Source organism: Apus apus, chromosome Z, assembly GCF_020740795.1.
Source record: "Apus apus isolate bApuApu2 chromosome Z, bApuApu2.pri.cur, whole genome shotgun sequence".
Lineage (NCBI taxonomy): Eukaryota > Metazoa > Chordata > Aves > Apodiformes > Apodidae > Apus > Apus apus.
This window is the reverse complement of record NC_067312.1, coordinates 1,180,215-1,208,198: the sequence shown is the minus strand read 5'-3', so window position 1 is coordinate 1,208,198 and position 27,984 is coordinate 1,180,215. Positions and strand designations below refer to the sequence as shown.

Below are 27,984 nucleotides of genomic sequence, written 5' to 3'. Positions count from 1 at the left end.
CTGGGGGAACTGATCACCCCCAAAACCAAGGCTGCTCCCCTGGGGGAACTGCCGGTAAGAGCTGATCACCTCCAAACCCAGGGCTGCTCCCCCCGGAAGGCCACTGGTGAGAGCTGATCACCCCCAAACCCAGGGCTGCTCCCCTGGGGGAGCTCCTGGTGAGAGCTGATCACCCCCAAACCCAGGGCTGCTCCCCCAGGAGAACTGATCACCCCCAAACCCAGGGCTGCTTCCCCCGGAAAGCCGCTGGTGAGAGCTGATCGCCCCCAAACCCAGGCCGGGCACACGGCGGGGCTGGCAGGCTCCTGCCTTCCTCCTCCTTCCTCCTCCTCCTCCTCCTCCTTCCAGGAAGGCAGGGCTTGTGGGGGGGGGGGGCCTCTCCCCCCAGAACGCAGCTGAGGGGGAAAGCTGGGAAACCCTCCCCTGGAAGCCGGGCCGGTTGGCCCGAGGGGAAAGCAGGGCGGAGCAGGGACCCCTTTTCCCCCCCGGTCCCCCGGGGGACCCAGGGACCCCCCACCCCCCAGGGACCCCGCCGCCGGGGCGGTGGGCGCTTCCCCGGCAGCTCCGCCTCGGCCCGGCCCCGGGCTCCCGCAGAGGGGAGGTGCTCCCAGCCCCGCTCCTTCCCCTCCTCCTGCCGCCGGGAGAGAGAGACAGACGGAGCCGCCGCGCTGCGGGGAGCAGGTCTGTGCGGGGAGGGGATGCGGGAGTTGGGGGGGGGATGCGGGAGTTGGGGGGGGGGGGGGCTCTGCCAGCCCCGTCGGGGGCGGGCGGGGGGCTTGGGGGGCTGCAGGGAGGGCAACACGGAGACCGGGGACAAGGAGCCGGCTTAACCCGCAGGGCGGAGGGGAGCCCCGAGCCCCGCTGGCCGCTCCCCGCCACGCGGGGGGCTTCCCGCTTCCAGGAGGGGGCGGCCGGGGGGGGGGGGACCCACCCGCGACGTGGTTCCCTGGTGACAGCAGCCTGCGTGTGTGTGTATTTCTGTCCTGTCTTGCATTCTGAGCCGGCAGGTCGGTGAGGTGGAAGGGGGGGGGGGAAAGAGCTGGCTGGTGGGAAAGGGAAGGCAGGGCGGTTTGTCCCGCGTCTCCCGGGTGATGCCTGGAAAGGGACTCGCTGGGTATGAAAAAAAGCACGGAGTGAATCTGGAACAGGGAGTGCCCGAGTGTAGTTATCCCGGAGTAGTTCTTCCGTGAACGGACATGTTCTCCCGGCGCTGTGTCACTCCTTGGTTTAGGCTGGAGGGGTGGGATGAGGACGTGGTAGGAAGCACGGAAGGAGCAGCTGCAACACACGCGGAACGGGCTGCATCGCTTAACAAGAAACACCCAAACCCGCTGCTGGTGCACCCGTGTGTGGTTAACACCCTGGCATACCCTGTTAGATCTGGTTATTGAGGAGAGGCATCGTTCACGTGGCTCTGTGCACCCTGTGGGAATCTTGGAAGCAGATTTGGTCCTTAAGTTTGCAGCCAAGCGCAACTTCTGCAGGGTGTAGCTGAAGCGCCTTCCATAGAATCATAGAATCATAGAATCCCAGGGGTGGGAAGGGACCTGGAAAGATCACCCAGTCCAACCCCCCTGCCAGAGCAGGGTCACCCAGAGCACATCACACAGGAACGTGTCCAGGGGGGTTTGAATGTCTCCAGAGAAGGAGACTCCCCAGCCTCTCTGGGCAGCCTGTCCCAGGGCTCTGTCACTCTCACAGTACAAAATTTTTTTCTGATATTCACCTTAAACCTCCTGTGCTCCAATTTGTATCCATTACTCCTTGTCCTGTCACTGGTCATCACTGAAAAAAGCTGAACTCCATCTTCTTGACACTCACCCTTTACGTATTTGTAACCATGGATGAGGTCACCCCTCAGTCTCCTTTTCTCCAAACTAAAGAGACCCAGATCCCTCAGCCTTTCCTCATAAGGGAGATGTTCCACTCCCTCCATCATCTCTGTGGCTCTGCCCTGGGCTCTTCCCAGCAGTTCCCTGTCCTTCTGGAACTGAGGGGCCCAGAACTGGACACAATACTCCAGATGTGGCCTCACCAGGGCAGAACAGAGGGGGAGGAGAACCTCTCTTGACCTACTAACCGCAGCTGTGGCAGGAGGAGAAGGACTGGTACCCAGAACAGCAGAGAAATCGTTTGCCTCTTCTCAACCCCATGATAACAGTTCTTTTGAATTAGCTTCATGCCGTGGGCTGTAGGTAGAAAAGCAAAGTGCCAAAGGTAAAATGAATTCCATACCTGTAGGCATCTGGGGGGGGGGGGAAAGGCCTGAGTCTTCCAGTTACGCTCACTCACATCAGTGAGACTCCTCTGTCAGCTCTTCAGTCAGGCTTTGACTCGAAGGAGAAGCAGCTTTCCCCTGCTGAAGCGCTCTCCTCAGCACATCTGGCGGGTCTGGGCTGCGTGTGAAGCCCTGGAGACGGGGGGTCGCAGGCAGGCGCGGGGCGGCCCGGCTGGCGGCCTCGCCCACGGCGCTGCTGGGAGGCTCTGCCGGAGCAGGGGGCTGCTGGGGGGGCTGCAGAGCTGCAGAGCAGAGCCACGGCTCTCGTGGTGGGGTGGGGTGCATCTTTTTGCCCCCAGAGCAGCAGCGAGGTGCTGCAGGCCGCCGAGACGCGCCGTCTGGGGAGGAGCGACGCGCGCCCGGGAGCCGCGAAGGCTGGCGTGTCACAACCTGGGCATTCCCCACACAGGTAGACTCTCGCTGTTCCAAGCTGCTTAACAGCACCTCAAAAAACGTCCTGCCCTTGAGAGCACGGCACGACACACGGCTGCACCCTGCCTGCCTGCGTGTCTGCACGCCCTGCCTGCTGGAAGGCCCCGCTCTGCAGCTGTGAGGACTGGATGGCTTTGTTTTGTCGCTTTCTTTTCCTGGGACTAGCTCTTCTTTTCTCACTTTTCTCACCATGTTTGTGCATTGCAGCCTCGGTTTTCCGAGCTGGTGTTTCCTGTTCGCGTGGGGCAGGTGTTCGGGCTCAGCCCTGCTGCAGAGGCGACTCAAGTAATGTGTGCGTAAATATGCGTTGCGCTGCTTCCCACAAGAGCTTGGGCTTTCTTTGAGGAGCAAAGTAGCCGAGGGTAATTCAGCAAAGTCAAGTGTTTTGCCTTGAAGTGTGACAGGGGGAGGCAGCATTGTCAGTGGCAAGATGCAGGAGGTCTGGGTTGGGTCGGGGTGGCATTAGGGGAAGGTTTGAGCCTGGCACTGGGCCCTTCCCCCTTGCCACCCCTGGGTGAGGTTGTTGGCTGGGGTGGGGGTACTGAGAGCTGAGGTGAAGCCTGCCCCTCTGCCCGCAGCCCGGTACTGACCCCCTTGTTAATGCAGGACGATGAAACGGGCTTGGAAACGGGCAGTTTCTGTGCTCTGACCCACAGCAGGTTCATCCAGCAGCGGGTGATTCTCTGGGCGGGCTGGTGGAGAGCAGACCTCGTCACCTTGAAGCTTCCCATCAGGAAAGGAGCTTTAAGATTTATGTTTCCTGTTGAATCTTGAGAAACTGGCTGATGCCCGTAGGTCAGGCTGGGTAAAGGCGTTGCTGGTCTTGCTTGTGGCAGCTCCCAATTCCCTCCTCATTCTTGCCCTCAAAACGTGTCATTTGCTTGTCTCCCCTTCAGCCCCCGGGTCCCTCCCAGCGCCGGCAGCGTGGGACAGGCAGGGCTGGCTTTCCCTGGGGTGGGGTGGGTTTGGCTGGTTCTGGAGACACAGGAGGAGAACCAGCTAACGGGAGGAGTTTGGAGGTGGAGGTTCTGGTGTCTGCCTGCCATGTCCCCATGTCAGCAAGAGTCCACCGGCACAGGGAGAGGAGAAGGACACCCTGGAAAGCTTGCTGGCAGTGGGACAGACACAGGAACAAGGGACATCCCGGGAGGAGCATCACAGGGAGTTGAGAAGATGGGTGTGAGAACACCTTTCTCCTCTCTGGTACAGCCTTAGCTGGAATAGAGAAAACACTGTTCTCTCTGTAAGGGGTTAAAACTTTCAGGATAAGCAATTTGTCCCTGAGCAGTAAAATAGACTTTTAATTCCTAAAACCTTTCATGGGATAATCAGATTGCCTCTGCGCTCGCAGAAGATTGCCTGCCGGAGGAAGAAGAAATGATTTACTGCTTCAAAAGCAGTGATTTAAATGTGTAATAGCCATTAGCTTGTTAGAACTAATGACTTTGTATCTCGAGGAACCTTCTTTAGAGTTGGCAGCCCTTAAAGAGCCACCGTAAATGGGATCAGATTATTGGACAAGCCGGAGCGTTCCGCTCCCCGTTGTACATTTTTGTTTGAACAGAATGGTGCAGGGGGTGGGAACCTGCCTGACCGTGTGCAGGGAGGTGTAGGTGCTGTTGTGGCTAACGAGGGCACCCTCAGCAAGTTTGCAGACTATGCTAAATTGCTTGGGAGTGTTGATCTGCTCGAGGGTAGGAAGGCACTGCAGAGGGACCTGGACAGGTTAGATCGATGGGTTGGGGTCAGTGGGATGAGGTTTAACAAGACAAAGTGGTGGGTCCTGCACTTTGGCCACAATAACCCCAGGCCATGCTACAGGCCTGGGGAAGAGTGGCTGGGAAGCAGCCCAGTGGAAAAGGATCTGGGAGTACTGGTGGATGACAGGCTGAACATGAGCCAGCAGTGTGCCCAGGTGGCCAAGAAGGCCAATGGTATCCTGGCCTGCATCAAAACCAGTGTGCCCAGCAGGAGCAGGGAAGTGACCGTGCCCCTGTACTCAGCCCTGGTGAGGCCACAGCTTGAGCACTGTTCAGTTCTGGGCTCCACAGTATAAGAAAGACATTGAGATCTTGGAGCGTGTCCAGAGAAGAGCAACGAGGCTGGTGAGGGGTTTGGAGAGCATGTCGTGTGAGGAGAGGCTGAGGGAACTGGGGTCGTTTGGTCTGAAGGAGAGAAGGCTTGGGGGAGATCTTGCTGCTCTCTGCAAATACTGAAGGGAGGTTGTAGAGAGGCTGGTGTTGGTCTCTTCTCCCAAGTAACCAGCAATAGGATGAGAGGAAATGGGTTTAAGTTGTGCCAGGGGATGTTTAGGTTGGATATTAGGAAAAATTCCTGTGCTGAAAGAGTGCTGAGGCACTGGAACAGGCTGCCCAGAGAGGTGGTGGAGTCACCGTCCCTGGAAGTGTTCAAGGAGTGTTTAGATGTGGCACTTCAAGATATAGTTTAGTGGTTGTGGTAGTTGGATGACATTTGCAGTGGATGGTCTTGAAGGTTTCTTCCAACCTTAATGATTCTATGACTATTGCAGCCATTGTTCAAAGGGTCACTCCAAGTATTAGAGCTTTCCAAGCCTGTCCTAAGCAATTTTCAGTTATTCCACAAGTCTTCTTCACCTGTATGACAGCAAAAGGGAAGCTGCTCTGGGGATTGCAGAAGGGCCTTTGATGAAGTGCAGTCAAATATATTTACCTGTGCAGCATTCCCAGGGATTAGGTGTGAACTGAGTGTGCAAAGGGCAGGGCCAGTGTCTGGCCCTTCAGGGTTTGTGAAGCTGCACTTCAGCCACAGAAGAGCCTCCCTGTTTCCAGGGAAGCCCTGCACAGGCCTGGGATATAGCAAAGTGAGTTTGCCAGCTTAACAGGGCTTTGGTGTTAAAGGAACTGAGAACCTAACCCAAAAGTTTTGGGAAGAACAGGGATGTACAGACCTGCCAAGGGTGCAGGCAGCCAGTATCTGGAGCTGCTGTGTCACAGCTTTGCTTTTGATTCACTAGAATGATGTTCTCCTTTGCCAGGTGGGACTGGGTGGGAGGTGCAGGCCAGCTGCACAGCCATGGAAATGAATGAAGTCCAAGGAAGCTGCTTTTTTATTTTTTATTTTTTATTTAGGAAGAATATAGCTGTTAGAAGGGCCATGAGCTTTCCAGGAATGGAGGCCACAGTGTTTCAGAGGCTACTCTGAGCCAGCAATGGGCTCCACTTGCTGCTTTCTCTCCATTCCCAAACTGATATGGCTGGGCTTCCTTTGTGTTTTTTTTCCTTTTTTTCCCTTTCCTACACATACATCCCATTATCCCTTAGAAATTCTCCTAGGCTTAAGCTTGTTGCAGACTTCCCATAAGATACTTCACTGTGAATTTGCTCCAAAAGACAGGGTGGGTTTGGTTTGGGGACCAGTTAGAAGGCCAGTGATAGACTCTGGCTGATGATGGTCAGCCCTGTGTTCCCTGCTCCTTCTGAAAATATTCTTGGAAGGAGATTAGAAAGAATCCAGGGTAACACAACTGGGCTGTACTTGCCAGCCTTTGGGCTGACTAGCTGCAAAGCAGCAGAACTGGTTAGTGGAGCAGCCCCCAACTATCACGACAGACTTCCTAAGCTGTGGAGTTGACTTTGCTCCCCTCGCCCCCTTGCTCTTTCCTCTGCTGCTAACTGGCCACTGCACATCTTGATTCATGTCTGCAGGAGGAAGGGTGGTGCTAGAAAAAACACGAGCAGCTGGCAAACGTTCAGGTCTTTTTAGATGTAATCATCCTGTTTGGAGCCTTCATCGGCACATAAGGGTTTCTAAATTTAAATAGAGATCTGCAGAGAAACCCAGTGTGGCAGTCACGTGCCTGGTGGCAAAGGCTGGGCCTTGTCAAAGGAGTTTTACAAAAGGTTTATGATGAGTTTTGGATTCAAACCATGAATTTGATAAGGTCAGGGAGAGACGAAGTATGGCTAATGATACCGTGCTTCTGCAGTTAAAAGGGAAGTCTAGCCCACTTCATGTCTTTCAGATAACTATATTAGCTCATAAATTTTCATGGGGTTTCTGGTGTTTTTCCCTGACACACACAGACAGATCCACAGCATAATGAATGGTACTTTAGCTGGCTTTCAAAAGAGCAGGAAGGACTTGGAGGGTCTGAGCAGCAAGACAGCAGGGAGCTGCTCAACATCCCTGCTGGAGTCTCTGGTGTTCAGGGCTGTGCTGGTAGGCTGGGAAGTGACCCTGCACTGCTGACAGGCTCAGCACCCCCCTTCTGTCCTGCTTCACCAGGGTACTTCCTTGTGCACCTCCAATCCTTGTACAACTTTTGGGCTTCAAAGGAAGTTACATGATTTAATTGTAGTTAATATGTTGTGGTTGTTTTTTTTTTTTTCTAATGAGCCACTGAAACTTCCTCCTACTGACTTTCTTCCTTCTGAAACTCCTTCCTGCAAATGCTATTAGTGACTGTGCTTGTTTTACTTTTTGAGGTGTGCATTAAAGGTTTAGAGTATTTGCTGCCTGGGTTGTTTTACAGTGGCAGGATTCTGCAGCCTTTTGCAAAATCCATCAGTGGCTTGTGTATTTTGCAGGCATTTTGTGAATTATCATTATTTCCTGGTCAGTAGCCCAATTATATTTGTGTAGTCAATCAAGTGTGATAGACTGGATTACGTGCTGAATACAGACGTGGTCAACCCAGAACTAATCCCTGTACTTACCAAGCAGGTTCTTGGAATGGTGAAAGGGAGGAAAACGGGGCTGGTGTTGGAGCTCACCTCGTGCTGTGTGTGTGGAGGGAAGGGCACGGGGGAAACCTGGTGGTCACAGATTCTGGGAAAGGCTGGACGTGGTCCTTGTCTTTGCCTTTTTGGCTTTTTCTTCATGGCATGTATTTGTCACATTGATTAGTGCTGAAAATGACTGAATTAGTCACTCTTCTCTCTTGCCCACACCCATGTAAAGCTGTGTTTGCTCTCTGGGTTGTAGAGAGAGTTTTTAGGTGGAGGCAGCGCAGCGGCTGGAAGGGAAAGGCTTCAGGGCTGCTCTTCCTACTTGGAGTAGGACTTGGGGTAGCGGAGCACCCGGTGGGAGAAAGGGACCCCAGAAGGTGTGGGTATGTGAGCAGAAAACACGGGTGGACGTGGGTGGCTGTGAGCCTGCTGCTTGGCTCACCCTGAACAACACCCACGGGATGCACGGCGATGTGAGCGGGTTCCAGGGGCTGGCTGGTGTTTGCCCAGCTATCTGGGAAGTGGTACTTGGAGACTGGACTGGCTTTGCTTGTGTGGATGCTCACTGCAGGCTTCTGGGGAGCTGAGGGGGGGGGGGGGTTAAGGTGGAAACCCTGCTGGTTCCCTGATAGGGCACGTGTAGCAGTGAGGAGTGTGGTAACGAGCTCACTTTGGTTCCTGTGGAGCCCTTTTCAGCCTGTGCCCGAGTGGGTGAAAGCTGAAAGGCCAGATATTTAAAGAGCTCCTAAAATGGAGTATGGTCTGTCTATATTTCTTCCTCTATCAAAAAGGAAGGGTATCCTGGCTTACTAAAAGAGAGGAGTACGTGGCTGTGGCTTGCCAAGAGTCTTTTGCATACCGAAGCCTGAAGCTGTCTGTGCTCAAATGCTGTGAGGCATCCATGCCAGGAAGCATCCGTCTGCTCCTCTGAGGGCTTCCACTGTGAGGGAGAACATGAGGAAAGATCATGCCTTTCACACTGATGCTGCATTTGTTACGTCTTGTTGCTCACAGCTCCTGGATGGCAATTATTGTGTGTGTCTGAGTTGGAGCCGAGCAGCCAGCTTTCATTTCATCTCAGCATAGCTCCAGTGAGTTGATTTTTGAGGAGGAAAAAAATGTTTGGCTCCTTGTGGGCCATTTATTTGGGAGCTGTGAGTCTCTGCTTTGTTTGGCAAATGAGTGCAGACAAATTGTAGTGTGATGCTGGGCTGACTGGATGGAGTTTTATCTTGTCTTTCCTACATTCTGCCTCTTTCTCCCACTTGGGAAGGGCTTGTGAGGCTGCTTTCTGATAATGCACTCTGAAATTTAATTCTCTGTCTGCTCCACTTGCAGTGCTAGACCGTCCTGTATGTTCTCTCTGCTAGGGAAGAGGTGTCTGATGTGACTCTGTTAATGAGTTTGATGTTAATCATGTGGTTAGTGTGGGATTCTCTCTTGGCTGCTCCATTGATGAGGCATGTTAGCCCACAGCCAGAGGGTAACAGGTTTTGGGGTTTTCTGGCAACAAGGGACTAGAGTTAGTTCTTCACTGTACTGGATGTGGCTGAGATAGACTTAATTCCAGTGAGAATCTTGAGGATGAAAGAAAAGGAAGGTTTCTGGTGTTCCTGCAGAAGACCAGGGGAGACTTCTGTTCGTGTTGCAGAGCTTTGCCTTTCTGCTCACAGGACGTAGCTGAGGAACTTCAAAGACCAGCCATGTCCAGGTCCATTTTGGGATGTCTTTCTGCTGCAGCCTGGATGATTTCTTTAGAAGGACAGACAGAGCCGGAAATAATGCATTTCAAAACTCTATTTATGTAGTGACTCAGATTTACAACAGGAACCTGCTGCCATCAGTGTTTTCCATCTCCTGGAGGTGACCCTGACAGGAAACCTAGCGGGCAGCCTGTCCTCCCACAGCCCAGCTTCCCCTGGCTCTCTGGTCTTTTCCTTGTTGGAAGTCTCCTTGCAGCTCTGTGCTTAGCAGAAAGTGGATGATACACCTGTGGAGTGCTTGGGGACAAGAAGGGCTCTTGGGTGATGCCCAGCTGTCTCTGCTAGGTATTTTTAAACCATGTGTTGATGTGGGGGTCGTCTCTGCATGCCACGTGTTGGTGGCAAGTGCCCTGTTCACCTGCATCCAGGTACTGACAGGACCACAGAATCACAGAGTGGTGGGGGTTGGCAGGGACCTCTGGAGATCACCCAGTCCAACCCCCTTGCCAGAGCAGGATCCCCTAGAGCAGATCCCACAGGAACACGTCCAGGTGGGTTTGGAATGTCTCCAGGGATGGAGACTCCACCACCTCTCTGCAGCCTGTTCCAGGGCTCTGTCACCCTCAGAATGAAGAAATATTTTCTTATGCTTAGGTTAAACCTCCTGTGTGCTAATTTGTGACCATTGCCCCTAGTTCAGTCACTGGACACCATCGAGAAGAGTCTGACACTGAAGGGATCTAGGAGTGGGATCTGTGGAGTGAAAGGATGGTGCCACAGTCATTGGGGGGGATCTTGCAGCTCATCTTCACGTGGTCCAACACCTTTGCCTGCATTTAGTCATGTCTCATCCCATGACCTGGGCCATGATGGCACCAGAGAAAGCTGAATGGGGTCAGTCTGTAGGTGTTTTGATGCTCTTGGGACTCCCAGGCCGTGGCTCTTGGAACACCATGGCATTGTGTCTGGGCACCAAATCTGCAGCAGCTGAGGACGTGGCTGGGTGCCACAGGTCGTCCAAAGGAGATTTGCTGAGTTGACTAAGTGGTGGCTCCTGTGTGTGTGCTGTGCCTCTGATACAGCCCCCCCTGAGGTGGCCCTAAGGACAGAGCTGATTTGGTTGTGGTCGTTTCGTATTTATTTCTTTAAAAAAAAACAACTTGGATGAATACTAGTGGTGCTGATTTATTTTGCTGCAGAGGGAACAAATCTCTGGCTGCCCAGCTGCTGGTACAATATGTGCACTGTGATTTTATGCCCTGCATTTTCTAGAGCTAATGCTATTTATACAACCATTTTGTTTGTTCAACTTTTAACTAGTAGTGTGTCAAGGGAAATCAAATCTGATCTTCTTGCACTGCTTTCTCCTCTTGTTGCACATGTAACTTTTCCTTATGATATTCCAACAGGTACTTCCATAATTGCTGAACTCCTTGGAGCAACTCTCTCTGTTAATGAGAAAATGTGTTACCAGGAGTTCTAGCAGGTTGATTGGGGTGGTCTTTTACAATTTAAAAATCTGCAAAGTTTGAAATAGAAAAGTTTTAAAGTTCTTCAATCTTTTCCGATTCTGATAGGCTAAAATTGTAACTAACAAACTATGTTCTTAGGTTAGGTTCATCAGAGGCTTAGATCAATATTTTTTTAGCCCCAAACCCAACTGTATCCTGGGCTGCGTGGCCAGAAGGTTGAGGGAGGGATTCTCCCCCTTTACTCAGCTCTGCTGAGACCCCACCTGGAGAACTGTGTCCAGTTCTGGAGCCCCAACACAAGAAGGACATGGAGCTGCTGGAGAGAGTCCAGAGGAGGCCACGGAGATGATGGGAGGGCTGGAGCAGCTCTGCTCTGGAGCCAGGCTGGGAGAGCTGGGGTGTTCAGCCTGGAGAGGAGAAGGCTCCAGGGAGACCTTAGAGCACCTTCCAGTGCCTGAAGGGGCTCCAGGAAAGCTGGGGAGGGGCTTGGGAAAAGGGCAGGGAGGGATGAAAACTGGAAGAGGGGAGATTTAGGTGAGCTATTGGGAGGGAATTCTTTACTATGAGGGTGGTGAGACCCTGGCCCAGGTTGCCCAGAGAAGCTGTGGCTGCCCCATCCCTGGCAGTGTTGAAGGGCAGGTTGGATGGGGCTTGGAGCAACCTGGGCTGGTGGGAGGTGTCCCTGCCCGTGCAGGGGGGTTGGAATGAGGTGAACATTCAAGTCCCTTCCAATCTAAACCATCCCATGATTCCATGTAAACATCTTGACAGGAGACTTTCTGAACTGAAACCATTTTTCTGCAGGCTTTTTTCCCAGCCAAAAGTCATTTTTTCCAAAAGCAATTTAGATTCCAGTGCGTTGCTTTTCTCCCAGTTCTTGAGGCACACACAATGGATGGAAGAAGAAAACCAGACTCATAGCTTTTCTCCTCCACGTCCCTTTCCCTGCACTGGGGGCAGGTCTTGTGGAGCAGCACGAGCCACAGAGCAAAGGCATGAAGCCTGAGGAGTAGGTTTTCCTCTCCCTGAAGGCTGTAACTGGGTGTCTCAAGGTTTGATTGGTTTCTGTGAAGCCATATCTCTCTGTCAAGAAAATGTTCTCTGGAGTATCTGCTGACAAGTGCCAGATTTTAAATGATCTCTCACCCTGTAGTTAGAGAACATTAAATAGGGGTGGAACAAAATAATCAATCAAGATAGAAGATGCTGCTTCTGGTCTAGATGGGAATCTTGTCTGCCAAGAAAGCAGAAGAGTGTTTTTTAAATCAGGCTCTGTCTAGATGCACAGCCTGGGAGAGCAGCATCAAAACGTCACATCCATCATCCTCTGGCTGTTGGCCATGTTGGCAGAGAGGGCTGGGAGGGATGGTCAGGAGGCCTGTTTGGCTTGTGGAAAAGCTTCACTGGCAACGTGGTATTAAGGAGACAGCAGGAGCTTCAGAATTGGAGGGTGAGATTGGGTTAGACGAGTGGAAATTAGATTTTGGGGTGTGGGGGAGCTTGCAGGTTGAGCCTGCGAGGGAGACCTGGCTGGTCCTGGCTGCTGCTGGGCTGTGGGGGAGACACTGGTATGAAAACTTCCAGGTCAGGATGGTGAGGACTTGAAAGCTGAGGTTCCAGGCACAGGGCTGGTTTTGGAATATCAGCATAGAAGGCTGTGAGTCGAGTTGCCCTGGTTTAGCAGCAGAAGACACCTGGGTTACAGCCCAGGGGTGTTGCTCACCAGTAGCTCGATATATCGAGCCATTTAAAATTAGAGCTGAACGAGGTATATTGCACTTTAATTACAATGCCTTGTTAATAACCTCTTCAGAGAAAATTCTGAAGTGTTTTTCACGTTTTTTGCTAGAAGAAATTACCTTGAAATAAAGTGGGGTGTTTGGTTCTTTTTTGAAACCTCCTCCCCTGCAGCACCTTCCTTTGTTTCAGCTCTTGGGGGGTGTGATTTTTAGACTTCGGGTGTTTGTACTAGTTGTGTTAATATTTGTCATGTGGAACACAGGGAAACAGTCAAGAGTTTTCAAACCCAGTCATTATAGACACGTTTAGCTAAGAGTAATTATTAGTAATTGCAACTCTTTCATTCTAAATGAAGTTAAAATCTGAATGCGAAAATTTCCTGTGGAACAGGAGCTGAGTTTGCTGCATTCCAGCACTTTGGAAGTGGTAAAGGAGTAATGGCTGGGGAGGAGCTGTCTGGGCTCTGAAATTGTGCTCATATCCATGGTTTTGGGAACCATGCTCATCCTGTCTCCATCACCTGGCTGGTCAAGCTGGGGGAAAACTGGGGGCTTCCGGTGAAAATCTGAAGGAATTAATCCCTTTCTCCAACTAATTACTCTCCTCATTCTCTGCATCACCTAGGAAAATAAAATGGTAAAGTCAGAGCAGTTCCCAGGCTGGCTCCGAGCTGGGGTGACCCCTTGGCTAGTGCCAGGCTGGGAGAGGCTGCAACGTGTGTGCAGCCTGGGCTGCCAACAGGCAGGAATTTCTGGAAAAGCAGCTGGTGCTGGGAATAGGAGAACCAACTGCCTGCTCGTGACAGGTTTACAGAAACCAGGGGTTTAATCATCCAAGTCTGATGGATGTTTTGCTCGGCGTTTACAGGGCTGGTAAACTCTGAGTAATGTGCTTTACACATTTGCACAGCAAGGAGATGCTGAACTTCAGCTCCCAGAGAGCATGGATACATGGAAGCAGTGTCTAATCCCTCGTGAGCACTTTGTACTGCCAGGCAGGCATTTGGGGGAGAATCATTTCCCACAGTAGCTTTCAGATTTGTTGAGTGAAATGCTCAAAGAACAGTTATGGCATTGATCAGAAATACTTTGATAATCCTCAGACTTCGGGGGAGAAATTCCTCTTGCTCAGTGGAGCCTTGTGGTAAACCTGGGATATTCTGGAAAGGATTAAGGGCCTTGAGTTGATGTTGGTGAAGTGTCTGTGCTGGTACCCAGCACAGACCACAGGCAGTGCAAGGCAGAGCAGGGCTGTCAGACCAGGGGCCTTTTCCTCTAGATTGGTTAACCCTCTATCATCAAAAGATGAATTTCTCAAAAGCTTGTCCCACCTCTCTGGGTGGCTTTGGCTGTCAAAGGTATCACTCTCATACAATCAAGCTGCTCAGCATGCAGCCAGCTTTTTTGTCCTGAAAGCTGCTGAAATGCAGGATAATCAGAATGGGCTTAAGTCATTCTTTTAGTCCAAGCAGATCAGTATTTGCTCATTTAGCTGCTCCGAGAGGTAGGTTTTATTCTGATGGAAATTCAGGTCTTGTACAGAAACAAGCAGTAATTTATGGATGGGATATGACCCAGGGTCTCCTACTCTGATAGCACAGTAACTAGTCTCAGCGTAGAGATCCAAATGGAGCAGCTCTCCATCCATGCTAGGGATTAAAAAATGTTGGGGAAAAAAAAAGAGAAGGCTGAAATTATGTTGAGAACAAGAGAAGAGGGGATATAACCAGGTGGTGTTTCATATGAGTCCAGTTTTCTCATCATCAGGGCAGTTTGTACATGTGAATAAATACTTGGTTGGTCTGTTTCTTACATAGGTGCCCTTTCCTTCTCCTGTAGAGAGAAGTAACCATTACTGGCAGAGTAAACACAGGAAAGGATAAAGATCTTCCTCTTCCTGCAAATTCACGTGGCTTTCTGATGCATATATTTGTTTTACAAGTGCTTAATGAGGTAGGCTTGGCTCCACTACTTATCAAACAGCCTTCTCACTGCTGTCAAGGCCATTCTCCGGATGGTGGCCACTCTCTGGTGGCTTCCTGAGCTGCAGGAGATGCCACCACTGGCTGTCACAGCAGCAGCTGAACCAGGACAGTGGGCTTGCCATCTGCTTTTCTTTCTTCTTCACACCAATTAGTGTCTGGAGCGTTTGATGAGGGTGTGGGTTTGGTTTTGTGCTTCGCAGAACGAGGCAGCTGTGGGTTTAGCTGGTTGTACTGGAGAGGAAGCTGCACTTGAGCTCTCTCCTTTTATTTACAGCAGCTCTGGGGTAATTACTCACTCGGCTTTTTAATTAGTTCTCTTCAGGAGAAAAAAATATTTCGAGATAAAAATGTATAGGCCTGAGAGTGTCATGCAACAGTGGTTAGAGCTGGAGCCCTGAGAGTTCTCCTTGCCATGGCCAAGTTGGCTTTTCATGCTTGTTTCTGCCACCCTTATGTTGTTGTTTTTTTTTTCAAGCTTATAATAAGACACTTTGAGCAGAGGATTTAGCCCTAGGTTTCCTACCTTTGTTCACTCTAGGCCTTATTGTTACCCTCAGAACACAAAGAATCTTTCTATCCCAAACTCAACTCATTCTAAGAGCAGAAAGGAGGCAAAACCCAACAGAAAGGGGGATTTGTTATCATTCCATCAATGGGTTTTCTCCTCTCTATGTAGGTTCCTGAAAATTAGCACTATGACTGATGGAGACTATGATTATCTGATCAAACTCCTGGCCCTTGGAGACTCTGGGGTTGGAAAAACAACGTTCCTGTACAGATACACTGACAACAAATTTAATCCAAAATTCATCACGACAGTCGGGATAGACTTCCGGGAAAAGCGAGTGGTAAGTTGTCTGTGCCTCCTTCTTGCTTCTGGGTTCATTCCTGCTGAGAATTATGTAGTGTAAGTGTCTGCTGCCTCTCTTTCTGCAGGGTATAGAATGTGCTGAGAATGCTTCTCCTTGTCCAGTTTTTGGCTCGAACGTTTCAGAATCAGGAACTGGATGAAGGGGGGAAATGCTTCTCCTGGGGTTGGAGGGTGAAGTGGTTTGTTGGGTGTTGGTATAAAAGGAGCTTTCCAAGGGCAGGTTTCCATAGTGCTTGTGAATGAAATGTGGCTAGGACTAGGAAAAGCTCTGGCCCCCCAGACTCCTCATTTAGGTAGAAGCTAACGGGTGGAAGTGCTGCTTAGCCTGCTCTGCCAGGCTTTTGTTTCCTGATGGGAATTACATGAGGAGGCTTCCATAGTGTCAGCCAGATGCTTTTTATGGATATGAGAGCACGCTTGCTTTGTTTTAAAGTAATGTGACTAATGTGTCTGCTCACAGATCCTGACAACTGATGCAGGCTAAATATAGGGGACAAATTCAGCTCTCTAATAGGAATCCCTCTAGCTTGCCTCAACAGTAAAACCATAATAAATACAAGATGTTAGACCCTGGGCAGTTATTGTTAGTCATTTCCGTAATAAAAAGGCATGTAAAGACTTGTCCAGATGGAGACCTCTGTAAGTTAGATTCTTTTTAACTTCATTTAATTGTTATTTTCCTGGAATGCCATGAGAAGATGGGCAACGCTTCCCTGTTCACCTTCATCCTCCCTGGCAGCTTTTTGATGTCTGCCAGTGTTTGTGGAGCTGCCGTGGTGGGGTGGGGATGCAGGGGTCCCCTGAGGAGAAGAGCCACGGGCCTGAATTCTCTCTTTGATGTCTCATCATCAGCACTACACAAATTCAGGCTGGTGAGACGTGGTGCTCAGGTGGGAGTGGAGCCTGGCTCCTTCTCTGCACTGTGTGCTGGCACTGATAGCATGAGAATAAAAGAGGAAAAGCCCAGTTTTATTGCAAGGAATTGTCTGAACGTGCAAATTGCCAGAATACTCTTTCCATGGCTGGTCAGACACTCATTAAGATGTTTTAAACATGGGTCCTTGGTTCTTTCCAGGAGGTTGAACTTTTCTGCTAAAGGTTGCAGACAGATTTCTTCTGTCATTTTCCATTACTGGACATTTTGGTGTAACATAGTTCCTAAGAGTGGAAGAAACCACATGAAATTATCAGCTTTGCAGTGTCTTGAAGGTCTGTCTAATAAACTGCCTTCTAAGAAAGAGATGCAAAAGGTTAAATATGTTTTTTTTGGTAGTGTAAAAGTAAATATTAAAAAACTCCCCTTGAGATTTTCTTATTTATCACACCAAATGTTACAGGAACCTGCTCCAGTTGAATTCACAGCAGTGGTGTGGTTGATCCCTTGATTCTTTTCTGGTTTTCAGATCAGGCACCTGCCAGAAAGGAAAGAAAGGCACCTTGCAGTCAGAAGCTGCCTGTTAAAATGACAACAGCTTAAATAAGGTCCACAGGATCACAGAATAGTCTAGGCTGGAATATACCTCCAGAGGTCATCTAACCCATTAATATTTACTTGGTTGAGCAGGACAACTAACTGCTGTATTTCACAGCCTAGGAGGGGCAGGTGAGAAGGTGGGCTGCTTCCCTGGGTAAGGTCAGTGCAGCCTCTGGACACAGACATAAAGCCCATATGCCCTTGATTTAAATGCAAGGACCATCATTGCCTGCTTTTAAAACTGCTGAGGGTCTGCTAAATTGCCTCAGATAACAAAACCTGCTCATGCTTATTTTATCTTTTACTGCAACAGGTCATTTACACACTCTTACTGTTTCATAAAGAATTGAGCCCCAGCAAAAGGTGGTGGTAATTATTTACTTTTTTGAAAGCACTCTGAGTTTGCAGTTGCAGTTAGGAAGGAAAGCATGAATGTCCCACTGAAGTTAATGACCAAAAAATGGCTTTTTGTAAGAGTGGTTAATCCTGTCAGCCAGCTGTAAGCTTGGTGAGCCCAGCAATGAAACAGAGCACAGCTTGCTCAGCACAGGCTCAGCCAAGTCTTAAAGAATTGATATCTTAATTTGAAGTACTAAATACGGCCAAATTACCTTTCAAGTGCAGCTTTTGCAGAGGTTTCCTGTGGCTCCTGGGTTTTTTAATACTATTCCAAGCAGCCCTCTGGCTTTTGGAGGGACGAGTCAAGGGCTGAGCTGTTACTCCTCGTCATTGCTTGCCCAAAATGTACCTACCAGGCTGTGAGCCACCTGCTGGGTCCCCGTGTGAGCTGTATGGCTGTGCTGACTTGACTCTCTCCTTAGGTGTACAACAGCAGAGGACCAAATGGATCTCCAGGAAAAGCCTTCAAGGTACATCTCCAGCTCTGGGACACGGCTGGACAGGAAAGGTAACAGAGTTCTGCTCACTGGGGAGTGGTTCTGAGCTGTTCACATTTCTGGGTAAACCATTTGTCCATCAGATGAAAAAATACCAGAAATCCTTGTGTTTCAGGACAAGAAAAATGTCTTCTAGAGAAAAAGGTGTTTTTGTGGCACTGCTTTGACTTGGTGATCAGAATCTCAGGGAGCAGGGCTGGAAGGTGGTCACTACTCTGCCTTCTGGGTTATTGAGTCATTGGTTATCTTCTTTGGGTTTGTTTTGTACTGTTCTTTTAGCTTCATAACACATTCCTGATCTCCTCTGGAAGATGCTGTGTAACCTACCCGAGTGTCTTGTTCTTGTTCCACACTTTCTCTGTTAGGCTGGATGGTGGGGCAGGTTCTGATGAAGGGGCACAGTGTGCCAGGACTGCATTAGCATGCATGTCACCATCAGACTGTGAGAGGGGGCTGCTCCCCTTTCTGCAACACTTTGGAGACCACATCTGGAACAGTTTCCACCCCTGCAAGCCCCAGTGTGAGATACTTGGTACTGAACATCTTAAGTCCCATGGGGTGCTGGGAGGACAGATCAGGAGGCAGAGGCATGTGATGCCCAGTGAGGGCTGAGGGGGGCAAGCACTGAGCTCGGTAGAGTTGGGTTAATGGTTGGACTTGATCTTGAAGGTCTTTTTCAAGCAGAATGGTTCTGTGAGAAGATGGAGCCAGGCTTTCCTCAGGCTCACAGCCACAGAGCAAGAGGCAGTGGTCACAAGCAGCAAGGATATTGCAGCCAGGCAGAAGGACACAAGTGTTGGCTGTGGGAGTGGTTAAGCCCTGGAGCAGGTGGACAAGGTCATGAGCACCCTCATGTCTTCCTTAAGCCTTCTCAAGCTGCCAAGCCCTGGCCTTCCCCAGACTTTTCTGTGAGGAGCAAGTTTTCTGTCCTGTCCTGCCCCAGGCTGCTTCCAGCCTGTCCCCACCAGCACGCGGGTGGGATGGAGAATTGTTGCTCAAGTCTTCCAGAGCTGAGTTGCACGGAAGAGTTGCTTCTTATCTTTTATGGTTTTGGTTGTGTTTGCCTTCCTTGCAGCAGCAGCATAATGTGCTTGACACCTGTGAAGTTCCTGACTGACCAGAATCCTCCTGCAAAAGGATTCTTTCATCTAACCAGTTGTGCCCCCGTCTTGCATGTGCGCAGTGGTTTGTTCTTCCCAAAGTCCTCCTTGACTTGTCCCTGTGTGGTGTGTGTCACACTGTGGTTGTTTTCAAGGGAGAAGTGTGGGTGCTGCTTCCTTAAGCTCCCCCTGGCTAGTTCCATCAGCTGGTTCTCACTGCCAGCAAGCTGTGGGGCTGCCCTCGCTGTGACTTCTGATGGCATCTGTCAGCGAGGGAAGAAAATGCCACTCAGGCCTGCTTGCTGTGTGATAGGGAGTGAAAAGCAGCAGCCTGAAGCCTTTGCCCAGTGGGGAGGAAGGAAAATCGTGATGAAGACCTCAGCTTTTGGAGCAAGCAGTGTGGGAGGGGCTGGGGCTGGATGAAAAGCAGAAGCAAGCTGGAATTTTGTGGCTGCATCTCTGCATTTTCAGACAGTTTGTGTGTCTGCCTCCACAAGAGATTAAACATTTTGAAGCCCCCTTTTTAAAATTTTTCTTTCCTCCTGAAAAGAAACCCCAGGGGTAGCACCAGGTGTCTGACACATTTCTGGGGAGAGGTATTTTTTCATTTTCATGGACGTGTGGTGTTAAATATCAGCTGCCACTTCTGCTGCTGCTGGTTTGTGCTAGGTTTTGTGGTGCTGTGAACCATGGCCCTTCCAGAGTGCCAAGGAAAGGTCTCTTTCCTTCAGCTGATGCTCACAGCAAACTATCAAAAGGCCTGTACCAGCTCTTTCATGTTTTCTTTATATTTCTTTCATATTAAATAGTGCACATCCATCAACTAAGTGTGTGTGATGTTGGCAGCTGAATCGATTTCTCTCACTGTGATTTGTGGTGCACTAAATGCTTCAGTATCTTTCTTCTTCCTTTTAACCAACCCTTCTCTGTCTCGCCCTCAGTTAAATCAGGCAGAATTTGAACTAACAGATTAGTCACTGACAATGTTTATGTTTTCACATATAAGCTTCCTTTGGTAAATTACTGCCACGCTGATTAATAAACGTTGGCTGCTGTGATGCATCACAGCTAAAATCAAAGTCCAGGATTTGTTTTCACTTCCCAGGGAATGTATGTCCACGAAATCTTCCAGGCTCCTCAGGTGTCAAGGTGTTTTTTTTGAAAGAGAATTTTGGCCTAAGCAATCCAGAAAAGCTTGACTTCATCTCTTTCCCCCCTTCCCTCAGATCAGGCTTGGCAGAAGAGTGCTCCCCTTGGAGATCAGTCTGTATTAACAGAGCTGTGTTCTCTTGTTTTTCCCTTCCACCTTCAGGTTTCGAAGCCTCACCACGGCGTTTTTCAGGGATGCTATGGGCTTTCTGCTGATGTTTGATCTCACCAGCCAACAGAGCTTCTTTAATGTCAGAAATTGGATGAGTAAGTACAACTGGAGTTGCATTTATCGGTCGACTTGCTGCTTTCTTGTGTGTTTTAGGCTCCTGGGCTTTGTGTGTGTCATTGCTTGTGAGCTGGAAGATGCACAGGGACAGTAGGTGTGACAAGTGCAGCCATAAGTGGGGTCCTTGCAGCCTGCAGTTTGGGGTGAAAGCTTCACCACATTAGAAAGATACTTGCTCTTCATTTTTTTTTCCATGATCAACTCTTTGGGGCATATGCTTGATGAGCTTGTTTAGGTTTTGGTACAATTTTAATAGATCTGTTGCCTCTTGAAACTTCATGGCACTTGACGTTTCCTTGGTTTAGGTGATGAACAGGGGCATGGAAACTGTCCTTTGGATATTGGTGGTGTCTTGATGGTGTGTTTCCTATTTGTAGAGGAGGAGGGGATTCCTTCTTGTCTGCTTTGAGGTTTCAGTTAATATTCAGGTTTGGTTTGAAAGTGCATTGTGTTGGTTGTAAGTGGTTTTCCTTCAGACAAGGGCTAGACTAAAAGTGAAACAAAGGTTAAATTCTTCAACTTGGTTTCTAATTGAGAGTGTTCAGAGTGATGGAAGGACAGAGGCCAGTACATTTCCAGCTGGCAGTTTTCCAGCAAACAAGCTGAAGTGATCCCTGTCTCCCACTGAACAATGCCTGTCATCACAGCCTGCCACTGCTCACCCAGCTGAGTCATTTTCTTTGTGTTCACTGCACCTCTTCAGCTCAGTCCCCTCAGGACTGAGGCAGGATAAGTAACTGGCTTGGCACAATTACTTACAATGACTGTGGACAAGTACTTGTGCCTGGATCTTCACATGGATAAAATTGCATTTCAGCCATTGAGGATATCCAAGAGAAAAAGTCTCCTGAGGATTTTGCCCTAAACTTGTGAAGAGCTGCATCTGCAGATGGTGGGATGTTGGTTGTACTTCCACCATGTCCTGCAGACTCTTCCAGAACAAAAGCTTTGGCTGATGGAGGTTCCCCTCTGCTAAAGCCCTGTGCTAGTGCACCTCGTTGCATTGAAGTCCTGTTGTGTGTTGGTAAAATAAAGACTGGAAATAATTCTCTAGTACCATTTCTACTTCCTACTTTGGAAAAAATCCCCTGAGCAAGGAAACGTGTAACGAGGAAATGTAGTTGGTACAAAGTGGTTGGCTGGTTAGTCTAGGATATTTTGAGGTGGGGAGCAAGAGAAGTATTTGGAATTCTTTTTCCCAACAGTCTTGGTCTTAACTTTTGTTTGCTTTTGCTCCCAGGTCAGCTCCAAGCCAATGCATATTGTGAGAATCCAGATATAGTCCTAATTGGGAACAAAGCTGATTTATCAGACCAAAGGGAGGTGAATGAAAGGCAAGCAAAAGATCTGGCAGACAAATATGGGTAAGCAAATTATGACAGAAGGTAAATTTAGTCATTTGTAAATGTGGTATAAGACTGAAATGAACTGTTATTCCTGGAAAACCACCTTCTTGGGATGTTGGCTTGTCCTGAGTTCAGGACAGAACATCCCAGAGGCAGATGAACGCTCAGTGCCATGGACTAAATAACCATTTTTATAAGTTAGTTTGGAAGTGGAGACACACCTGGAGGTTTTGGTCAGGTTCTAGGTGTGCAGTGGCACTGAACTTATTTGTCTTTTCCCTGATGGATAATGAACCTGTTACCTGAAAGACTTTTTCAGCCGAGGTTTGTGCTGAGGTCGTTGCAATTTGAACTCAAAATGCCAAGATACATTTTGTAAATTAAGGTGGTGGTTTTGTGCTCATGTCATCATGCCACGGAGCAGGAGTTTGGCTCCTGCCAGGAAGGGAAAAGTCCCAACAAAGCAGAATTCCTTCCCATTCATTTCTTTGCCACTAAGATTCTGTGATTCTGTGTAAAACCAACCTTGATAGCGTTGGAATGAGCCAAGTCTCGGTCGCCTTTAGCGGTCTCTCCAGCACACCTTTTTCCTTCCCCCCACAGCATACCCTACTTTGAAACCAGTGCAGCTACTGGGCAGAACGTGGAGAAGGCTGTGGACACTCTTCTGGACTTGATAATGAAGCGTATGGAGCAGTGTGTGGACAAGACACAGGCCTCTGACACAGCCAACGGGGGCAGCTCGGGAAAGCTCGACTCGGCGCAGCCCGAGGAGAAGAAGTGTGCCTGCTGAATGTCACCTCCACACTGTGCCAGCCTGGGGAAACCTGTCACCAGAACGACAGCTGACCTACCACCCAATTCCAACCGGCTCTCCGGAGCCCTGCACAGAAGCAAATTGCCATTGTTTTCTTGGGATTGTGCATCTTGTCTCCAAAGAACTGGTTTCCGACGACGAGCCGCGGCTCCGTCGGGCTCTCGCGCTGAAATGATTCCTCCCGGTACCCTGCCAGCTTTGTGGAAAACTCTCCCACCTCCTCTTCCCCACTCCTTTGCCCCCTAGCCCTCATCTTTATTTTTCATGTGATCAGGATGCTGAATAGAGGAAAGGAGCTTTATTTTTTTTTAAAAAAAGGAGGGAAAGAACCCGGTGTCTGCATGCGCTGGATATTGACGTGAAGACGGAGGTGGGTGGTTTTCTAGCTCTGTGCCATTTTCCCACAGAATCCTGTTTCTTTCTGATTCCTCTTCTGCATCAGGGACTGTGTGTTTTCTAAGGTAGATATGAAAGATTTTACGTGGCCTCTTTGGAAAAAAAACTGTTTCTCACGTGCACGGAGCAAGCAATGCTGTGAATCTGTCCTACCTGAATCACTGGTGACTGGGGGAGTGTGTGGTTTGGGGGCAGGAAGCAGGGAATGTGATTGAAAAACCCCCCCCCCAAAAAATCATTATCAGGGAATTGTGCAGCGTTGCCAATAATCCAAGCAGGGATATGGGAAAAAGTATGGAGAGGGATTCTGATGCTGCAGGGACAGTGGATAAAGAAGAAAGTTCCATGTATGGGAAGATTTCTTCAGGTTCTAGGGAAATAGCAAGTTGCTTATCACAAAGGAAAAATGAAAGAAAAATTCTATATTTCTAAGTGTAGATCATTTTCTAAACCAAGTTACAGCATATTTATTGTCTACCCTGCCCTTCTTTATAGAATAACTGTTGTGGTTTTATACAGGTGGTAGTTAAAGGTCTGTTTTTATTGTGCTTCAAGCTACTTTGAAATCACTTGGGAGGGTGCAGGTTTGGGGAACAGGTCTCTTTACAAGTCAAGCTTCATGAGTTGGGTTGGCAGGACTGCAGACTTTAATGTATGTAGATGTTTTCACCTTGGACTGATTCAAGGCTACAGACTCTGGGACTAGCAAGGTTAGAAAATGTTTCAATGCTTCCCAGAAATGGAGAGTTTACCAGATTCACTGCTGAAAACAGTAACAGGTTTTCCTGCCCAGCTCCTAAACTGATGTTTCCTGGCTGATTTGGCACATGGACAGGGCAGATGGTGCATCTGCAGGAGCAGATCTTTTGGGTGAGTAGCCAGCTAGCTGCAGTTGCCATGCCAGAGATCTAACCTGTAGGCTGTGAAGGTTCTCTAAGTGATGGGCTGTACCTAAAGGCTGGACATAGTGAATCCTGTGCAGCAGGTCCTTTTGTAGGCTACAAACAGCCCTGACCCCTGACCCCTCCAGAGGTGGGAAAGCTCTTGTGGTAGTCAGCAGGAGATGTCCTGGGTGGAAGGAGTAAGCAAGCAGGCTGATACACAGATAGGTTCTGCAGTTACCTGAGGTACTTAGACTGGGAGTTCAGTGTTTTCTTTGAAGTTGTGTTGCTTTTTAATACACATAATTAAAAAAAAAACACAATGAAGTGTATTATGTCTTGAATTCCCAACAGTGCTGGTCTCAGGAGCTCCCTGGCTCACTTGGAAAGAAACTCTCTCCTTCTGTGGCATCAGATTTTTGTCTGTTAAACAGGAGTGAAAGACACTGCTGAGAACAGGGAAGCACCAGCAGTCAAGCAAAACATGTTTCTCAGAGCAGCTCAAGTGCAGCCTGTCTAAGTGCTCCTACACAGCTGAAAGTGTCTTCAGGAGCAGACAGATGATTCACACAAAGGTGTGGAAAATCCCAGCCCTGGCACTTGTTTCAAAGCACTTTGATAGGAAGATCAGCTGCTTCTGTTTATCTCTCCAGCTGCTGCAATTAGCACTCTTAAGATAATAATAATTAAAAAATAAAATAACACAGCAGTGACACCCAGAACAGCTTGGTCTGCAGGAGGATTTCTCCTGACCTTGCCTCTGAGTTTCAGTGACTGGGAGTTGTCAAAGCTGGCAATCCATCACCAGGGAGCTCTGGATAAGGATGTTCTGTAAGGATACAATCTTGTAAACTCTCCTCTCAGCCCAGTGTTGCTCGAGGGGTCTGTTGAGGAATGAAAAGGAAATAACTGTAATCAAGATGCCATTGCTTGGTTTGTATTTATATATTTGCTAATACAACAAACATTATTATTCTATATATTAAAAAAAAAGAAGAATCTGTGAATGCATGTGAAACTACTTTCACAAAAAGGATTTTGCCATCAAAACTTTGGAGGAAAGGAAGAGAAGTTTAAACATGTTTCCTTTGCTGGGAGGTGCTGTTGTAGCTCTTGGCTGTAGAAGAAACAGGAACATGATAAGTGATTCTAAAAGGTCACAGACACCTTTGTTGTTTATCAGGTCACCTCTCTGCAAAAAAACTAGCTAATGAAGTCTGACTGGAAACCACCTTCTGCCCCCTCTCCATCATCATTTGGCTTTTGCTCCATTTTTCCTTCCAACTGTCCTCTTAGCTGGAGCCACGTATCCTCCTCTTCCCATCCTTTTCTCCCTCCAGCCACTCCACAGGTTTCACTTCAACATGCTCAGTCCTATCAATTCTTCCAGGAGACCAGCCTAGGAAATGAAGGTGCTTTCACTCCACATCTCTGGTAGGATACAGCCTCACCCCATGCCAGCAGCAACTGGATTCAGGATTTGATTATGTGCATTTGAACTGGAAGTCAGGCATTTGCTTTTGAGCACTAACCCAGTGTGCTTGCAACCCTGCTAGATATCCTTCAGCAGGGCTGGAGAGGAGGTCCTGGGATCCTTGCTTTATCCAGGATGGTACCTCTAACCCTGTGGGCTCTTGGCTTGAATTCCAGTCCAGGCACTGGTTTCTCAAGGACTCGTTTTGTGTCCTTCTAGACACACCTTATTGCAGTTGTCCAGCATCTCCCCAGTGAAGTGCTCTTGCTGCAGACTTTTTTTGCACAGCCTGTGGTGAGTTTGGAGCTGAACAGTCACTGACAGGGAGGAGGGTAACCAATACCCACCCTTCAGAGCTGCCACTTGTAGGACCTCATGCTGAGGATCATTTTGGTTTCCTTCTCTCCAAGACCTTTCAAATTACCTGACTTCTTGTTGAACCTGTTCCCTTAATCCTCTTGGCATGTCCCAGTTCACAGCATCCTTCGAGCTCTTCCTCCTGATCTACAGGTGGTTTTTGTCCTCCCAGTTTACAGGCACTGCAGGGATGCCCTGGTTGCAGATCCTTCCATCCACCTGCAGGTCTGTCTTGATGCAAGAAGTGTGTCCCTTACCCATTGCCCAAGTCTGGTGTTGCTGCTCCTTTCATGAACTGCCACATTTCTGGAACTCAGAGCCTGTGGGTAACACCTGGAGGAGTGAAGAAGACTGCCCTACTATGAAGATGATCCCATGAACCCCCAAAAAAAAGGCCAGGAGAGGATCAATGCCTGTTCCTCAGTGCAGGTTTTAGACACTCCCCACAGGTCCTTACCAGGTTGGTTGCTGACAGCCTGGGAGGGTTGGAGGTGTCCTGGGGCCAGGAGGTGGCATGTGGCACAGCACCTGTGTTAGGCTTCACAACCCTCTAAGCCTCTTCTTTCAGTCCAGGAGATTTTCTTGTCTGTGATCAGCTTGTCACGTGTCTTGTTTTTGAAGAGGAAACATAAGGCAAGAAGAGGGAATTGGCTGAGTGCTCCCAGGGCTGAGGCTGGCAGTGGGTGTGATGTAGCAAAAGACACTTGAGAGCAGCTGCTGTTTCCTTGCTGTCTTGGTAGCTCTATAAAAACCACTTGCCTGAGCTGGTTTCTGGAGGCTACATCTTAAGGAACATCCCAAATGGCTGAAGGGTTGTCATCCTTGCATTTACATCCCAGAGGGCTGCATCAGGTGAGAAAGTTCATTCAAAGTTGTAGAAGATGGGACTGTGATACCTGCTCCATAGTGACTCTTTGGGACTGTTTCAAGGTAAGAAGTTTTGTCTCCTGGAACTATTTCAGTCCATGGAGATAATTAATGTTTTCAGCCTAAACTAAAAAAAAATAATAAAATAATAAAATCTGGAGCTGTTATCTTAAAATTTGTATTCTTGGCACAATAGCTGAAGAAAAGTAGCAAGGGTAAAAATAACCTGAAATGACTGCTATTTTTATACAGGTATGAACCCTGTAGGAGTTTCAGACCATGCTCTGATCTTCCCTACAAAGAAAAGGGGGGGGGAAAAAGTGTTGGAACTGTAAAAAAGAATCAGTTTTTTACCTGTTAGGAGACCTGGTTTGAGGCACCTGTTAAAAGAAACCCCCAATCTTCACAGCATCTTTCCTGTCTTCATCATTCTTCTACTTTAAACATCAATTCCCTCCACCCAAAAAAAAACCCCACACAGCCATAATAGGATAAGTTTGGTGTTGTTTTTGTTTCCCAGAGGATGCTGTGGACTTGGGACCATTCTCTGGGATGCTGGGCAGGTCTGCTCCTGATTTTTTATCATTGTTTCTATCTGAAAGGCACCAGGAGACAGTCCTTTGCTGTATGTTTTCATTCCGTGGGGTTCCCTAGGTAAAAGATGACTTAAGCAAGTAGACCCTGAGGTTGCCCATCCTCTTGGTGCAGGTCGGGCTGAGTGGAGAAGCTGTAAAAGAGAAGCAGCCTGTTGTGTCTTACCCACCTTCTGGAAGTGAAACGCTTCCTCTCTGCTTTCGCAGCCTGTATCCACCCCCTCCGGAGTGCTCCCTTCTGTTCTGCTGCTGTGTGAGCACGTCTTCTGGTTTGTCTCCAGCAGATCTGTGCTGTGCCTTGTCGCTCTTGAGTGTGACCGAACACAAATAAGTCCTTTTTTGGGGTTTTTAACTAGAGATGCCCCCCTCCCGGCCCGCGGCGCTCGCTTCCCGACGTCCCTGCTGCGCCCAAGCACCTGTGGCTTCAGAACATGCTGTCCCTGCCTCCCCGGTGTTGGGGTTGTGTAACACGGCTGGGGGATGCAGCCTGTGCCTCAGTTCCTGCACTGCTCTTCTCAGAATAAAAGTACATTTTCCCAGTCCTGTCTCGCAGCTGGTTTGGGGGGAAGCGGAGGCTTCTCTCCCCCGAGGTGCAGCCTAGTTCTGCAGCCTGGGCAAGCTGGCAGCTGAGGGAAACGAGGGGAGGAGCAGGGAAGGAGGGGCAGGGCTCCCCAGCCTGGATGAGGGGTGCTGGGGGGGGTGTTTGCAACCCTCAGCACTCAGCCTGCCCCCTGGGGCATCCATTAACCCCGTAGGGAAGGGAGAGGGGCTGAGGGGCTGAACTGCTCAGCTTGAAGGAAACACCAGTGGTGGAAACGAGAATAATGGGATACCTACAAAAATAGACAAAGCCACTGTCATCTCCTCCCCAGCAACAGCCATGTCACCCCCAGGGCTGCAGGGCAGGCCTGGGGAAAGTCCCAGACTGGGCTCCTGGAGTCAGCCACAGGCAGGAGCTGGATGCAGGAACACAGGGATTCGGGAACACATTGTCAGGATGAGATGATGAGGCTGAAAGGCAGATGAATGGACAGAATCTTCCCAGGACACTGACTGTGGATCAAGAGAGCCTGACCCCTGGGATCCCTCAAATTTATACTGAGCATGACCCATATGGAAAGGAATACTGAGGTGAGTTTTGGTCACCTGTCTGTCC

At 49.1% G+C, this 27,984-nt stretch overlaps 1 protein-coding gene across 2 annotated transcripts; it reads left to right on the top strand.

The window, feature by feature from the left end:
• Positions 1 to 617: 617 nt before the first annotated feature.
• RAB27B (RAB27B, member RAS oncogene family) lies at positions 618 to 23,669 on the top strand. 2 transcript variants are annotated; one of them, XM_051642542.1, is made up of 6 exons: positions 618 to 681; positions 14,995 to 15,166; positions 17,485 to 17,570; positions 19,972 to 20,075; positions 21,338 to 21,461; positions 22,047 to 23,669. In XM_051642542.1, the coding sequence occupies exons 2-6, from the start codon at positions 15,014 to 15,016 to the stop codon at positions 22,234 to 22,236; spliced, it is 657 nt and encodes a 218-aa protein (XP_051498502.1). In that variant the 5' UTR covers positions 618 to 681; positions 14,995 to 15,013; the 3' UTR covers positions 22,237 to 23,669. The 2 variants fall into 2 exon arrangements, with proteins under 2 accessions (XP_051498502.1, XP_051498500.1); XM_051642540.1 differs by lacking the exon at positions 618 to 681 and adding an exon at positions 14,260 to 14,286.
• Positions 23,670 to 27,984: the final 4,315 nt, after the last annotated feature.

Coding starts and splice junctions, on each gene's coding strand:
- RAB27B (XM_051642540.1), top strand. Junction 15,167..17,484: donor ACTTCCGGGAAAAGCGAGTG/GTAAGTTGTCTG, acceptor CTCTCTCCTTAG/GTGTACAACAGCAGAGGACC. Junction 17,571..19,971: donor GACACGGCTGGACAGGAAAG/GTAACAGAGTTC, acceptor TTCCACCTTCAG/GTTTCGAAGCCTCACCACGG.